Here is a 17,908-nt window from a genome sequence, read left to right on the forward strand (position 1 = left end):
AGTCTAAAGACTTGAAACTTGATGTATAGGGGATATCAGCCTGTGCAATAAATTCGATTAGGGTTTTAGCCAGCAAAACTAGTTGCTAAGGATTCAACATTAAAAAAATCGGAACAGCCTTAATCGACTAAACATGTTATTTGCATGTATGTGCAGATTTAATTCATTTGCTTGGATCGCTAAATGAAGTATTTCCACGTTTTTTTCTTGATATTTTGGCATGCTGTCATCTACACGGGCCATCAGCGAGTGCTGATTAGCAACTACTGAAGGTGCATTCTAGTGTTCCTGTTTGCCCACAGAATTAGCATTAATGGCGAATCTGATTGTTTATTTATTCCCCATTTTAAGATACAGCACAATCACATTGACACACCGGTTCTTGCCAGATCACCAAAGTTAAGCAACGTTGAGCCTGGCCAGTACCAGATGGGTGACCATCTGGGAAGGTGAGGCACTGTATGTACCATGAGGTAAAATACCAGATTGAGAAACTGACGTGGTCTAGCCTTCTCTTGAGGGTAGATAGGGCTCTCTTAAGCCGTGCTAGGCACCCCATCTAGTGATGGTGTCACGATAAAAAAAAAAAAAAAACCTTGATAGCCCTGGCAAAACATCAAGTATTCAGTTACCGACAAGATTTGAATTACACTATAAACGGATGTAGTGAGTTCAATCTCGGCTACGGCCGCTTTGGATGGATAATTTTAAGATTGCCCTGGATGAGGAGGGTGTATTACACTGCTTTGATAAGAAATTTTATCCCCATATTATTATGCCAAATTTCTGACAATTTCACTTTCCTGTGAATAATGAACCCCCATTTTGTCCACGTACCCTGTTAGCACATTTCGACCATTTTTTGCAACTTCTCTTCTTATTATCTCTTCTCCACTTTTTTAATCTTCTTCTTGCAAGAAAGTGTATTTTCCTTTCCATTTTGATTGTTGGAAAAAGTCCAACCCTGCACGACCTTTTGCTACCGTGCCTAGTACAGCTTCTGCTCAAAGTCTTTCTTTTGCTATTTTCAATTTATTCATGATTTTACATTTCTTTCTCGTGTACACTTCGACGTCTGCCTCTGCCACTTAAGGATCTTTCGAGAAATTATATTATATGGAAGATCTCACTTTAACAACTTTAAATTCCTCAGCTTTAAATTTCTAGGCTTCTAAATAGTAATTGTAGCACGTTGGACTTTCCATACACAGCCATATTAGCTATACTAGAAAGTGAGTTCTATACACCCAGTCATCTGCGTAGTCTTGCAGTTATGTCTCCCTCAATATGTTCGACAATTGAAGTAGTAAACTTATATAAGCTTATCGACCAGAGTAACTTGGGAAGGATTCATCATCATCATGATGGGTTCCTTGCCCAGACCAATGTGACTCTTCCTCTCCAGAGTTTCCTGTCTTCCATCAGCTGCCTCAGATCTTCAGGTTCACAGTTGGCGTCGTGTGCTATTAGCTGGATGTACGTGGATTTAGGTCATCCTTTGCTTATGCGTCCATGTCGTTGAGTCCATAGCAATACATCACTCAGCAATTCATGCTTGCTCCTCAGACAATGACCAGCAAATCGTAGGCATCTTTCTCTGATGATATTACATATGGCAGGTAGGTTGCCATAAAGTTGCTGCTTCATGGGATGATTTTGCCAAGATATATTTAATACTGTTCGTAGCATACGGGTGTATGTGCTGTCCATTTTTCTTTCCAATCTTTTGGTGAGTGTCCAGGTTGTAGCACCATAAACAAGGACAGACTCTACCACTGCCCTGAAGAACTGCCTGGACTTCAGGACTAACTAACAAACTGGGAAGGATTACATGTTGATAAATTCATACTTTGAATTTTCTGGGCAAACCGGACTTGACAACTTTGTTTAACTAATACTGAATCTTTTAAGGAGACATCAAAAATCTCTTCCCTAAATTCTACACCAGGTTTTGCCTAATCGTAAGAATGAGTTCACCTGATAATTTAAAATGCTTATTTGTTATTGTATTTTATTTAACACAAACGACCTTGGTTTTGAGGTGTTTAGGCTCATTCTCACCTATTAATTAGCTTTTCAACTCCTTTTAGAAGCCATCTTGCTCCTATAGCAGATGTGGTAGTTAACAGCATATTGTTCATGTAGGCCCTAATTAGAGGCTTCCTTAGGTCAGACCTTATAACGGGTCCCCTGCATTAAGTGTCTGCTGTTGTTATTAGCATGTTCATTGCCAAAGCAAAAAGTTTTACCAAAATCATGCATTCTCTTATCATCCATCAGATTGCTCCAAATCGTGCGAATATTAAGGATTTTGCTACTGTTTTCATTTTTAATGTTGTGGTGTTTCTCACTGAGAATGCAAACGCTGAGTTTGTTTTAAGACTTTATTCAGCCAAGAGCCAACCGCAAGTATCTATATGCTGTCTCTTTGTGCCCCGCCCGTTTTCCGGTGTTCCCCCTGTTATCGTCCCCTGTGTACCTACGTACATTACAAATGTATTATAATAATAATCCGAAATAAGATCAGTAACTTTGGTAGGAATATGTTTGCGGTTAACTGCCTCATGTATTCAAGCCCATGGTGCAGTGGATAAAGGCGTTGAGATGCTGCAGTTCAAGGTGAGCATTGTCTGAAGATAGCGGTTTTAATCCAACACAAAGCAGGCCATAGGATTAGTTGGTCAAAACATGGTGAGACGACAACTATGGAAGGTAGTAATTACTGGGGATACAGTTAAGAGACTCGGCATTCCTATTCCATTGCAGTTAACCACCTGAAGAAGGCCAGAGGATGAGTTGGCCGAAACATGGTGAAACCACAACAACTATGAAGATTAGGATAACAGTCCGCCAAAAATATGAATACACAAATTAGGAAACCTCATCTTAAAGGATTCCAAAAAGATATAAATAAAATAATAAATAATTTAAGTACCTCTTCGACTAATTTATGCGGGATTAAATTATAAGCGTCTCTAAGGTTTAACCAGATGACTGCTATATTACCTTTGTTTCACTTAGTGTATTTTAATAGTTGCGATATCATGCCTGTGTTCTGAGTATTCCTGTCACCTCTCTTCTTTTGTATAGCCATATCGATATAACAATTACTTGATTCAAGATACTGAAGAAAATTTTCCCTTCAACGTTCAACAGGGAGATGCATCTAAATTGATTAAAATTACTTGCCCTTTTTTCTTCAGGGATAAGGGTTATCAAGGCCTGGGGGCCACTCAGGGATAAGGGTTATCAAGGCCTGGGGGCCACTCAGGGATAAGGGTTATTGCATGTACAGTAATCAATGAGATAGTATTGTAGTAATCATTAGTATTGGAGATTTGATAGAGTGTCTTACTTAAGAGGGTGGTTTGTCAGGAATTTGTTTATGTTGGACTTGAAGACATCCAAGTTGTAGTCAAGTGGGAAACAGGCAAACGGAAGAGAGTTCCACAGGCGTGCACTTCTAAGAAAGAAGCTTTGTTTATGGAATCTACGTTTTGATTTAGGCACAGATAAAGAGTGGGGAAAATTATTGGCAGTAGTTTCAGAGAGACGGGTGTTTCTCGTGAAAGATTGGCGAGAGGGGACGAGAGATTGGAGCTCAGACGAGCACCTGCCATGGAAATAACAATAAAACAAAGACAGGCTCGCAACGTCTCTTCTGTGGGAGAGAGGCTGCAGGGAAGAGAAAAGGGTATCCCCCACTAAGCTACGAAGTCTATTTTGTACTCTGTCAAGGCAGGATAGGCTGTTTTAGCAGCTCCTGCCAAGATGTGGCAACAGTACTCCATCCTTGGACATACTTGGCTTTTATCCAGATAGAGAATTGCGTCAGTAGTGAGATATCTTCTGGAGCGGTAGAAGGATCCCACCATTTTCCCAGCATCCTTGGCAACAGACCTGATGTATGTGTTCCATTTCAGATCAGGAGTAAAGGTCAAACCCAGAAGCTTGTCAAAACATGGAGTCTCCCCAAGACGAGAGCCATCCATTTCAATTGATGCCAGATGGGGATCAGAGCATTGATGATGTAAATATAGAAGCTTGGTTTTAGATGCATTAAAAGTAATCAGCCACCTCTTCCCCCACTGTACCACGCGCTCAAGATCAGAGGAGAGAGAATTAGAGAGAACTTTGTCATTTACGGCCTTTGATGTGTTGCCATAGATGGTCGTGTCATCAGCACAGATGTCAACGAATGATTTAAGTATGTGTTTTGGGAGATCATTGATGTAGATCAGGAAGAGAGTTGGGCCCAGGATGGACCCCTGAGGGACTCCAGCATTAATACTGTGGGCCTCTGATTTCTGCTCATCAACCACTACTCTTATGAGCCTATCAGAGAGAAATGATTTAATGATAGAGAAAACATTTCCAGTGATACCGTAGCTGGAAATCTTGTGAAGTAGGCACTTATGCCATACCTTATCGAAGGCCTTTGATATGTCAAGAGCAATTACCCTGGAAAGGAAGCCTTTGTCAAGAGATTCACTAATCCTATGAGATATAACTGTTAGCACATCTGCTGTAGATCTTGCGGAGCGGAAACCATATTGCATGTCACTAAGAAGGTTGTTTCTGCTGAGGTGGTTGACTACTTCTTTATTTAATATGGATTCCAACAACTTAATCATGACACACAGGAGACTTATTGGTCTGTACTGAAAGGGAGATCACTTTTCACCTGAATTCTTAAATACAGGGCATACTGATGAGGTTTTCCAGGGTGTTGGAAAGCACTTCTTAAACAGTTTTGTAAGTATGGGGGAAAGTTCTGGTTGGAGCTTTTTCAGTACTATAACTGGAATGCCGTCAGGACCAGTTGCTTTACTGGAATCAAGGTTCTTGATTAGCTTGGCGACCTCACGCACAGATATTTATATGTTGCATAGCATGTTGTCTGTTATAGGTGGAAATATGGGGAGCTGATGGCCTTCGTCGCATAGGGTAGAATTAGCTGCAAAGTTCTTGGCAAATAGTTTGCAGGAGGTCGATAGATGAAGGTGCCAATCGGCCAAACAACTAAGAAAATAGACACAAGGCAAATAGGTAACGGCAATAGCAAAGAGACAATGGACACAAATGAACAGTTAAGGATGATAGTTGTAAGTTGTTAAATATGATTTCTCCAAAGATCCTTTCATTTACTACAGGTAAACAGTGAGGCAATCAAAGTCATGAATCAGGATCATAGCTGGACATCAGTGGACAATGGAATAGGTAGCTGGAACTGCTAGAGTGAGCTGGCATTACTGGAGTCGCTGGCAACTGAAGAAGTGAGCTGAAGCTGCTGAAGTTGCAGAAGCAAGGAGGCAAAGCAATAATAGGCTGGAGTGGCAGGCTGTAAGGGGGGATCCCAGGAGCAGAGAGTGGAGTGTGTATGGCATTCTGGTAGTTTGTGAGTCATCTTGAAAAGGACTGTTTGAACCACATTAATAATTTGGTAGTAAGCCCTGAAAACTTGCTGCTGTCCCTGGTTCCCATGGCTTCTGTCAAGTTGGGAATGGAAGTCTCCTAGCTCCCAGACTAAGCTAAAGACTTGCTATGAAGTCGCTGGCTTCATAGAAAGATGTCCACGACAATAATCTGATGAAAGAAGGAACAGCCGATTTTGGTTAAAGTTAACACCTTACACAGCCTAACATCACAAGTGAATTCGAGAAGATTTATTACTACACAAGCCAAAAGACCCAACATATAAAATCAATAGTAGGTTCTTTGATATGACAGGGGAGCATTTGAAATGAACTTTTCTGTTTACGGCACAATTGCACCATGATACTTGACTTTTTCATTTTAAACTTAAATTCAAGCCATTATCACCAAACAAGCAGTAAGACGAGACATATAAAATCAACAGTAGGTTCTTTGATATGACAGGGGCGCGTTCGAAATGAATATTTTTGTTAGAACACAATTGAAGCATGATTGACTTTCGCATTTTAAACTCTAATTCAAGCCATTATATATATTAAAAAAAATTTTATAAAATTATATATATATAAAAAATAATTTTATAAAAATTATATATATAAAAAAATAATTTTATAAAAATTATATATATAAAAAATAATTTTATAAAATTATATATATATAAAAAAAAATTTTATAAAATTATATATATAAAAAAATAATTTTATAAAATTATATATATATAAAAAAAAATTTTATAAAAGTATATATATAAAAAAATAATTTTATAAAAATTATATATATAAAAAAATAATTTTTATAAAATTACCAGTAGGTTCTCTACAATGCGATCATCGATATTTTTCGAAGGCATTCCGATATAAAACCTAAGAACACTGGCAGGCACATAATGTACCTTCATGTGAAATTTCATAAAAATCGGTCCAGCTGTTTTCGAGTTCATAGGGAATGAACTCACACACACAAACACACACACACAGGCTTGCTTTTATATAATAGTAGATGTCATTCAATTTAATCTTGAATAAACACTGTTTGATTTTATTTGTTTCTTACAAAACAAGACATATCTTCTTTTTGACCTTCCACTAACTTTAAGTCCGGATGGCAACGACTCCTCGAGATAAACCCTCTACTTCTTTACAAACACTTTATTTCGCATTGCAATAAAAGTTATTGATTTTTGTTATTCTTTATTCCTTTTGATAAGATTCTATCTTCCACAATGTTGTTGGGCGACAGAGATGATATTGGAGGCTTCAATATAGGTATCAATCATTTCAGCTTTTAGCTTTGAAATGTTAATAGAAATTAAAAATTTGTTACAAGCAAAAAGTTCGAACATGAGTCAGATGTTTTCAAGATATGTGTCGTTGAAATGTATTTGAGTGACATGTATATATACTTTGCTGAACTCTGTATCTAGAAGTCCAAATAAGTCTCCTATTCATCTGTCGAGGCCCTTTTCAACAGGGGTCGGAATTAGCTTTAAGGACATACTCATGTGCATTCGGTAGTGACAAAAGATAATGGAACAAAGCGAGTTTGGTTAGTGATTTGAATATTCCTGAGAGATTTTCGGGACCCAAAAAAGGTGCCAATCAGATTGTACCTATTTACTATGCCTCCCCACGGGACAGAGTTGGACACCAGGGTCGTTTTTTTAACGTGGAGAAAAGGTACAAAAATAAAAATTGTCTCAGTCGTGAAGGAGTTCTCCTCCGCCGAAAGAGAACAAGAAATGGAAGTGCAGCATCTGAAGAACAGATACTACACTTTGATGTATTTATTTGCTCCCCCACCGAGCAAATTAGGCACAAGGCCGATTTTTAATGTGAGGAGTGAAGGGGAAATGGGGACCAACTCCCCGGGGAGTAGGGGAGCTGGATAGTGACAATTGGTATGAAGGGTTTCCCCTACATTGACCAAGGTCTTATATGTGGGGTTGCCCCCACATATGGTCTTTGCTTGTAGTATCTGCCGGAACAGATGGTATTTATTTGCTCCCCCACCGAGCAAATTAGGCACAAGGCCGATTTTTAATGTGAGGAGTGAAGGGAGGGGGAAGGGAAAAAGGGGACCAGCTCCCGAGAGGTGGGAAATGGGAGCTGGTTAAAGGTCAGGCATGTGGGGTTGCCCCCACATGTGGTCTTTGCTAGTCATAGCTAGTCATAGCTTGCAGTATCTGCCGGAACAGACGGTATTTATTTGCTCCCCCACCGAGCAAATTAGGCACAAGGCCGATTTTTAATGTGAGGAGTGAAGGGAGGGGGAAGGGAAAAAGGGGACCAGCTCCCGAGAGGTGGGAAATGGGAGCTGGTTAAAGGTCAGGCATGTGGGGTTGCCCCCACATGTGGTCTTTGCTAGTCATAGCTTGCAGTATCTGCCGGAACAGATGCTACACTTTGATCTTGACCAAAAGGCCAAATGCACTCATGTATGTTTTCTCGGTAGAAAAATGTGTTCGGCTTTTTTTTTCTCTCTGATTAACTGAATAAAAAAATAACTGCTAAGTAGAGATTTTGTCTAATAAAGAGTTATTACATAAATATCACATTTAACATGCTGTTACTCTTAACAGCTTAAAAATACTTAATTATCACATTTTCTTTAATAGTTACTATGAATATAATTTTATGTGAAATCGCTGAAAATAAAAAAAGGCTAAAACTTTTAAAAAGCAATAAATTCTTTTGAGGCACAAACTGTTTTTTTTGTTGTTTTTTTTTATTGCCTTTTCACCCCAAATAAGACTCGGTGCCACTTTGATGTAGGGGGGTGGGGAGCTACTATCCGGGACATGATTGCAAGGATACTATGTAGGTAGTTGAACAGCAAGATGTTTACATTACACTTGAACTTCTGCATGTCAGTACAGTCGAGGAAGCAGGAACCTGAGAGGGAGTTCCAAAGTCTAGCAGGTCTGAGGAAGAAACTATTAAAGTAGAAGGTTTTCTTACATCTAGGGATCTCTACTGTGTAGAGGTGGGATTTTGCTGCTTGTCGGGTTTGTCGTGGTATTTATGTCGAGAGGGTACAAGGGTTTGTAATTCGTTGGAGCATAAACCATCAAAATACTTGTAGAACAGGCAGAGGGATGCAACATTTTGCCGGTGTGAGGTTGAAGGCTAGCTGACTATTCCAAACCTATTAGGTTGACAACTCTGTCCAGGAGTGAGAGACTAGTAGCAGATGCACCAGTCCAAATGTGACAACAATACTCCATACATGGGCAAATGGTGGCCTTGTAGAGGTGCAGGGTACATTTAGGCATAAGTAACTTTCTAGCACGGTAGAGGGAGCCCAACTTTCTCGCAGCAGCTGCAGCAATGCCCTTCATGTATCGGTTTTAACTCATGTTACCTGTGAACATTAAGTCGAGGAGTTTCAAAGAAGTACTTTTAGGTAATGTTTCATCAGCCATGGCTTTCAGTGGTTGAGAAGGTTTCTTATAATTATTAAAGGAAAGAAGCTTAGTCTTAGCAGCATTGAATGTTACCATCCATTTTTGTCCCCATTCCACTATAGACGAGGTTTTCTTCTAGGGTTTCCGCGATTGCTTTAGATATGTGTTCATTTGTTTTCTCTTTGTGCCTGCCATAGAGTGTGGTGTCATCTACAAATATACCCATCTCAGAGACAATTTTATCAGGGAGGTCATTTATGAATATCAGGAATAATAAAGGTCCAAGGATCGACCCCTGAGGTACACCCGCATTTATATCATATTGTTTTTATGTACATCCATCAAGGACAATCTGGATTCTTCTTTTATTCAAAAAGGATTTAATTGTGTTAAGTATTTGTCCGGTAATTCAATATGATCTGATTTTCCTGAGAAGACCCTCCTGCCATACTCAGTCAAAAGTCTTAGATATATCTAGGGCTACTCTCTACCTTCCTCTGCTTTATCCAGTGCATGGTAAATACGTTCAGAGATTACAGTTAGGATATCTGCAGTAGAACAGGCTTACTTAAATCCATATTGTTGGTCGGACAGAAGTTTAGCAATTGCAAGGTGGTGGACTAGGGTTTGATTAATTATGGACTCAAATATTTTGGCGAAAAGAGGAAGGAGGCTAATGGGGCGATGATTTAATGGGTCAGTTCTTCCGCCAGAATTCTTGTAAACTGGTTTAAAAATACTTATTTTAACATTTTCACTCATAATTATTTTCGAATCGATATATTTATAAAATAGTAAAGAACATTTTCTTTAATAATTACTATCAAATAAATATTTTTTTGTAAAGTAATCAGAAAAAATAACAAAAATGAAGACAGATGTTTAAAAAAAAGGCTAAATACAGTTTTTAAGGACCAAAGTGGTTCAAAAAAAGCTAAATTCGACAATTTTGGACTTAAAAGGGCCAATCCGGCAACCCTGCCGGTAAAGAAAATATCACCGGCGGTGTAAAACTTAACTGCCCTCTCTTAAAAATAAATCCTAATACATTAATACGATTTAAGATTATATTTCCTTTACACTCTATTTTTTAAACATAAAATAAGAAAATACAGAGCTTATTGCTTCCTTATATTTTTCAGCTTAATCGTAAACGATCTATTATATATTATATATATTTATTTAGTGAAACGTTTGAAAAACACTTTACACCCGGAACATTTTTTCTGAGGTTTCTATTTACCTTTGTACCCGGTCCGAAATGGCGAGGATGGTAAGGTTGCGTGATTTGACATTGAAACCAAAAAACAGTCAAAGAATAGATTACATTGCGTTTTAGTTTGTTTATTTTTTATATTTGTGATAATATTTATATTATTGTTACAGTTGATGTTGATATTTTTTATGATTTCAGTTAATTTGTTCTTTTTTTTATCAAAATATTTAATCCCGTTACACCATGAAGACTAAAAACATTGAACCAAAATGAAAGTTGAAATGCCATCTTTTTTGGCAAATTCTGTTTTATCTTTTCAGGTCTATATTTATATATGTATTAAAAAATATTTGATGCAAGAAGGAATAGCCGGTGCTTATGCACTTTTGTTACCGCCCTATTTTTAAATAGTTTTTTTCAGGTTTCACGATATCTTTTTGGGACGCTTACAGTACACTAGTATTGGGGCGAAATTTCGTCAATCGTAAAACTGAATTTCACATGAAAACAATGGCGTCTACGTATTCCTCGTATTTTTAAAATGATTACATCCAAAACTTACGAAAATCGATAAGGTAGAAAACTATTTATTAAAGAAAATGGAAAATAAAATTTGATGAAAATGATCGTAAGATACAAGAGAGTTAAAAAGTTTTGATTTAAACAAGATGGCGGCAATTTTTCATCTGCTAGCACGATTAAAATTGTTTTTTTTTTATAATTCAATAATATTCAGTTCAATTTCGACTGCATAATTTGGAAGTTACCATTGTAACTTATTAGAATTGACAAAAAAATCCATTGAAACCCTTGTTTTTTCATCTGAAAACTCCATTTATCGACTACAAAATCTCGTCCCAATTCTGTAGAAGCGCCTTTTTTTATATATTAAATTGCTAGGTGGAAGCACAGGATTGTTACAAAATACCCTCCCCTTCCCATGTTAAGAATGGCTTTCAAAATAGTTATTATTTCAGCACGGTAACAAAGTGTATAACTATCGAATAAACTACTAATTTGAAATACGTTTTCTTTATTATTATTATTATTATTATTATTATTATTCCTTGTTAATCTTTACTGGGTATTTTTTTATAATCTGCCCCAGCATAGTATAAACACCCCCCCCCCAGCCTCCCCGTGCTAAGAACGGCTTTAAGAATAAACAACCTCCCCATGTTAAGAATGGCTTTCAAGGTTGGGTGGTGTTAATTCCGAAAGCTGTTCTTAACATGGGGGAGGTTGAGGGTGTTTATGCTATGTTGGGGCAGGTCGTAAAAAATACTCTTTATTGTTTTATCAGATCTTTTTTTTTTTTTTTTAACATTTTATTTTTAAATAATTATTTATATATATATATATATATATATATATATATATATATATATATATGATTAGTTATATTTGGGGGGGGGAAGAAATCCAGCAGAGTTCTCAATTATAAGGAAAATCCGAAAATAAGAGCATATTATTCATGTTTTGTTTACAGAAAGTTTAGATGAGATAAGTCATCAATACCATCGGTTTCAAACCTGATAATTAGGGACCGTTTTAGATACCCATATAAAGCTCTCTTTAGCCAATACTCCTCTCCTAGGAGATGAGTATTGGCTGAAGAGAGCTTTATATGGGTATCTAAAACGATCCCTAATTATCGAGTTTGAAACCTGTGGTACCGATAACTTATTTTATCTAAACTTTCTGTAAACAAAACGTGTGTATATATATATATATATATATATATATATATATAAACAGAGATGTGTGCCACAGACGGTTTCTGATTGGTTAATCCAATAATCACATCTCTTAAAAAACTATGGTTCCTACGTTCTTAACTTTACCATAAAATATTATGCCCTTATTTATTGTCTACCTTGGGAGGGTCTATTTTTTCCCTAACTTGCCATTTACAAATTACAAAATTACGAAACTTACACCAGCCATCACAATCCAACATTACTTAAGTGCCGTCTGGCGCTAGCCGCACACACATACACACAACACGAAAACAAACGCTGTCCTCCAAAGGACAGACTATTAGTACTACTACTATTCCCAGCACCCACGCACACACACACACTCTGGCGCTAGCCGCACACACGTACACACAACACGAAAACAAACGCTGTCCTCAAAATTTTTAACTATCACTTACTTACATCTTATAGTCTGCACATTTTTTTTATTTTAACATATTGATAATATTTTTATTTCCGTTAACACTTTCATTCATTATTTCTGTTTAACCTGCATTTAATCAAACACTTTACAATAACCGTTTAGTCAATAACAACCTATTTTATTTTTCTTATCTTACACCTGATTACATACATTATAACACAACTTTTTTTTTTATTGGCTTTGACCCAGAAAATCTTTATTTAAAAACATTTTTTGGTTTGTCCCAGAGGGGCCTCTGGACATCCTTCCCCCGAACGGGGGAGTAAGCATTTTCTCCCCCCTTCGGGCATTTTCTCCCCCCCCCCCCACTGAAACATTCAACAGTGACACGACTAGACACACAGTATACCATTAACTTTTTAAAAAATAACATGTTTTATTTATTTTTTTATTTATTAAAGGTAAGAGAGTAATTCGGGTATGCATACTAAACTGTTAACCGTTAGTTTGCGTGTTCGATCCTGATCGATTCTACTTTTTTTTTTAATTCTATTTGTTTATTAAATCCTATCTGAAGCGGGGAGGGGCTATACCCTTTCCTTCCACCTCCCCCCAAGGGTGGGTTCCTAACGGAAGGGCGTCCGATCCTCCACCCACCTACGGGCAAGCAGGGGGAGCTGGCCACCATCCCCCCACCAAAAGGGGAAGCCTGGCATTTTCTCACCCGAAAGGGGGGAGCTTGGCAGTTTCTCCCCCCAAAGGAGGGAGCTGGTGTCCCCACCAAGGGTGGGGGGGCGAAGAGGCCAGGAGGAAGTGACTTTTTTCCTTGGGGGGGGGGGAAGCCTCCAGGCACCCTCCTCCCTGAAGGTGGGGTTGGGGATTATCTCTCCCTGAAGCGGGGAAGCCGGCACCAAGCATGTAAATCCAGAGGGGTGACTTTTTTTGTTACCCCTCGGAGTGGGAAGGGGGCCGATCACCCAGGCAACGTCGGGTAACCCCTGCTAGTATATATATATATATGAATTTGTATTCATAATCTGATACTTGTAAAGAATTTGCACACAGAGGATTTTAGTTCTTATGTAGTCTGTTCTAATAATTATCAGAAAATCCCGACTCAGTTCCAGAAATGACCGAAACAGTTTGCAATTTTCTTCTATATTAATCTACCACTTGTTTTGGCATTTTTTTATGGACAAATTTTATTTCAGATTTGTTTTACAATCCACAGAGCTTTGAAAAAATGGTCAAAAAACAAATATATAACAAATAAATGTAATCAAAGGCAAGATAAGTTATTCTTCTACCTAGCTGGCTAGATTTTTAGTATTTTTATTTAATGTAAAATGTTTATTCAGCTCAAAAGAAGTAATGTTGCCCGGTACACAAGCACAAGGAAAAATGTCCGCAATATATTTATTATGTGGCCATTTTTTTCTTGCGCTTGCATACCGGTTGACATTACTTGTTTTTCCTGCTGAATAAACATTGTATATTAAGTAAAAACACTACTATAAACCTACCCAGCTAGGTAGAAGAGTAACTTGCCTTTGGTAACATTTATTTGTTATATATTTGATTTTTTTTTTTTTTTTTTTTTATTTACCACTTTTTTAAATCTCTGTGGATTGTAAAGCGGACCCCTCTAACAATTGCATTCTCAAAATTAAAATGGCAGAAATGGATACAGTTGATGCAAATCTCCCAAGAAGTTTTTAAACTAAATTTTTCTTAAATTAATATATTTCTATATGGTTTCGTATTTCGTTTCGACTTCCATTCCATATTTATATCAACTGTATCAATTTTACCACCTTAATTTTGGGAACGCCATTGTTAGAGATTGCCTTCTAAACATCACCAATTTGACCAAGCTTTATTTTTCTGTGTACAATTATCAAATTTGTTGTTAGAGAATTCCATTTTTTTGTTGTTGTTTATTTGTTTTTTTTGTGATTTTTTTTGTATGGTTGTATCAAGAACTCTGACGAGTCACACAATAAAGTTCACTATACACAGGTTGTATCAAGAACTCTGAAACGCACAATGATGTCACTCTACACAGGTCTGAATCTTTTCGCCCACTCCACTGAGCAATCTGCTTTTATGGTATCCAGGTGTACCTCAAAATCATGTGTGAGATATGATTTTTTGAGAACCGGGCGTGACTGGTGGCATTAAAAGACCACAGTCGTCATTTTGGATCTTTTTGTTTTTGCTTCTCAGCCCGAAGTACAGACACGAGTACGTTTTTGCGGTAATCCTTCTTTATTTTCCCCACAAAATGATTGAGTAAAAGATCTGCGACTTTTTACAAATAAAAAAACACTATCATCATATAGTCTCGATCTACAATTTTCTAATTTGAAATCTCATGAGTTGAGTGAAAACAAGGGAGGTAAATCAGTTTGTCATCTGAAATTGTCCACAACAGAAGAAACCAATAAAACTGAATTATTTGATAAAATGTATTTTTTCTTTGCAATTATTTTTCGACTCAATCATTTTTCTCATAATTTTGGGAATTTTTACTAATTTTGACATGACATGTACATACATCATAGTTTTTATACTTGAAATACATTTTGGTGATACCCAATTATAACGCACAAATACCAAAACTTCCTCAGAAAAGAAAGTGCTCATATGCTTTGACAATTTTCGAAATTAACTTGGGGTTCTCCATCAATACTTGCTACTAACTTCATAATAACTGAAATCCACTTAGTGCCAGTATGTTTTGTTTCTCCCCTGACAAAAGGAGGGTGAACCTGTACATTCACCCTTGTCTGTTTGTCCATTCGCACTTTTCTTAATAACTATGCCTTGGAATATTTTGAAATTTTGCACAAACATTAAACATGATATGAGTAAAATAGTAACAGAACGGATTTCCCGGGAAAACTCCAGTTGACCCCCCCCTCCATGAGTGCCTTTCAGGTTAAAATGGTTAAAATTGACACTTTTGTGCTTATTATAAAAAAATTGACATCTTGGATTTTATAAAACTTTCTGAAAAGTTGTAACTAACTGATTTCTATATAATTTTTGTTTATACTTCGCGATCACTCTTGGGTGTAAAACACTCAATTTTTGGGACTATTTTACCATATTTGTCCAAAATTTTCTGTGTATTTAGCAGTTTTGCATGGTGCTGAACTTAAATTTAAATATGTTAAGGCCTTGGGGATTTGGGGGCTAAATGGAGTGGGGGGGGGCAAATGATGGACTTAGTTATTTCCTTTTTTGTATGGTGAAGAACTCAAATTTACATATATTAAGGCCTAAAATTGTACAGCTTGTTCAATTTCACCAGGATTTCACTAGAGACTTTTGGGGCTAAATGGGGGGGGGGTGCAAATGCTGAACTTTTTTTTATGCCTCGTTCACTGTGCACTCATGGGGGACCATGCATGCTTCACTTGTTTCCTTTGAAATATCTATATGTTTATGTGCAAATATAATTTTTATTATTAATAATAATAAAACATTATTTGATAATTTTTCAATGCAAAATTCTACAAGTGTTTGCAGGAATTTACATATGATGTACTCTTCCATCCAACTCCCTATTTAATCTTGAATATTTATGTGCATATTTCAAATAATGAATGCAACGTTAATTTTAATATTTACATCAGCTTATTAAAATTGAGTAACTCGTTAGACAAATAGCCAAAAGGTGACCACACAATATTGAACTTGGGTTACTGAAGCATAAAATAAAAAACACTGATGTATTTACATTTCTTCTGGACAGATGGCCTCATTTGAATCCCCAGTATATGGTTTGGACCAGGCTTCCAGCTCAAGAAGAATTAGTCAGATGTACAATCAGATATTGAAGCATAGGTTAACACATCAACCTTTTGAAGGAAACTCATATTAAAGGGTAGAGCATTGACTTGCCCTTCATCCTTTGACAACCTTGGACCAAGTGGTCAAAAATGCGCTAGTGACTGCAGGGTTCCATGCAAATTCTTTGGTCAAAGTTTGATGTAGGAAAGCCAGTGTCTTAGTTTCAATGGCATGTCAAATCGGACACCCCAAGCCTTCTTCAGACGTATGTTAAATACAGACCTGTTTATGAACCCAATGCTTCTTTCTGTCTCGGAGAAGCGAGGATAGAAAACACAAATGTCACTACTTTTATCCACCTTTTTTCAAAAACCAAGTAATGTACTATTTTTCTATCTCATCTGATATTGACCTTCAGCTGATGCTTGAAGAAAGTGATCACATCCTTATTAGCTATAGATTCAACTCTTTGGTCATTTCTCAAACACGACGTCCACACTATGGGCAACAGTACAGCCAGGATCATGAGAAATACCATTTTTCTCTCCCATTCCTACACCAGTCCAACGTTGTCGATTACATAGAATATGTTTAGCGGCAGATGATACCCAGGATCGATATGAATCTTCACCTTATTGACATACTACCAGAACCTCCTGAGTTCACGGCATTAGAAGAAAGTGTAATCAGTTGTTTCGTCTTTGAGCATGTCACAGCACGGACAATCAAGTGACTCCTCCATTCTGGAACTGTGTCGTATAGCAATGAGGGGTAACACATTCGAAACCAATCGTCAGGTAAGGAAAAAGAGTTGATAAGATGACTCATGCCTTCATCTCTTCCTCCAACTTGAACTGTTTGATGAATAGATCGTCAGCTGTTCCCCTCGCTAATCTTCTTTGAGTTCCTTTCTAGAAAATTTTTTGAGCATGACTTGGCACTCTCTGAAGAACTGCGATTTGTTCCTCCACCTCCGAACAGTCCTCAACTGGATGATTAAAAATGAAATTGGAAAACGTACTATCAACAACGGTGTTCCATGCAGATTCCTCTGTAAATATTATAAGCAAACTATATAGAGTAAGTTGTCAAATTGATGCATGATCAGCATAGGTTTATTTTTAAATAAACAAATATATAGTTAATAAAAACAAAATGTTCTGCTGTATTTTTTTAGGTAGAGAAGCTGCGACTCCTTGCAGGAACTGCAGTGGCGTCATCTTTTGCTGTGCCTGTCGTGTATGCAGTGGGAACCGTTCCTGACAAAATGAAAATTATGGAGGTATATAAAATTATTTGCTATTCCTACTTGTTTATTGCAGCAATTTGATAACACTGGTAATAATTTCTTTAGAAATAATGGCCAAATAATATTTGCAGTTGGGACGATTAATCAGAATTACAAATCAGAAAAAAACAGAACTTTTTGGAGTGTCAGAATTGTATAAATTTGAATCTAATTTCCGATTCCAAAAATATTCTTGTAATTTTTTAGTTTTGGCGTTATTTGTTTAAAATTTAATTTTCCATTGCTAGTACTAATAAATTAATAAATATTTATTGGTTTTATATATTTATCGGTTTTAAATAGTTATCGGTTTTAAATAGTTATCGGTTTTAAATAGTTATCGGTTTTAAATCTACGTTTATTTTTATTAAATTGCAGACTGTTATCCTCATCTTCATATTTGTTGTCTCACTACATTTTTGCCAACTAAACCTCTGGCCTGCTTTGGGTAGGATTGAAACCGCTATTTTCACACAATGCTCACCGTGGCACAATGGATAGAGGCGTTGAATCTCTTTGAGGATAATAGTCCACAAACAAAAAAAATAAATACACAAATTACTCATCTCAAAGGATGCCAATAAAAATATATATATATATATATATAATCATAAAAACGAATTCATGTAAAAATGGCATGTGT

General features: G+C 36.9%; 1 protein-coding gene across 2 annotated transcripts in view; it reads left to right on the forward strand.

Annotated features, from left to right (window-relative positions):
- The first annotated feature begins 9,948 nt into the window (after positions 1–9,948).
- The window catches only part of LOC145293991 (MICOS complex subunit MIC27-like), a 30,363-nt gene continuing 22,403 nt past the window's right edge, over positions 9,949–17,908 (forward strand). The window contains exons 1-2 of one of the 2 annotated variants that reach the window (XM_080140884.1): positions 9,949–10,112; positions 17,155–17,259. In XM_080140884.1, coding sequence (XP_079997010.1) covers positions 10,101–10,112; positions 17,155–17,259 — 117 coding nt within the window. In that variant the 5' untranslated portion in view covers positions 9,949–10,100. Of the gene's footprint in view, positions 10,113–10,309; positions 10,376–17,154; positions 17,260–17,908 lie in introns of those variants that run through there. The other variant, XM_080140883.1, reaches the window with a different exon arrangement.

The sequence above is a fragment of the Euprymna scolopes genome, chromosome 15 (assembly GCF_053919585.1).
Source record: "Euprymna scolopes isolate OS-2025 chromosome 15, ASM5391958v1, whole genome shotgun sequence".
NCBI lineage: Eukaryota > Metazoa > Mollusca > Cephalopoda > Sepiida > Sepiolidae > Euprymna > Euprymna scolopes.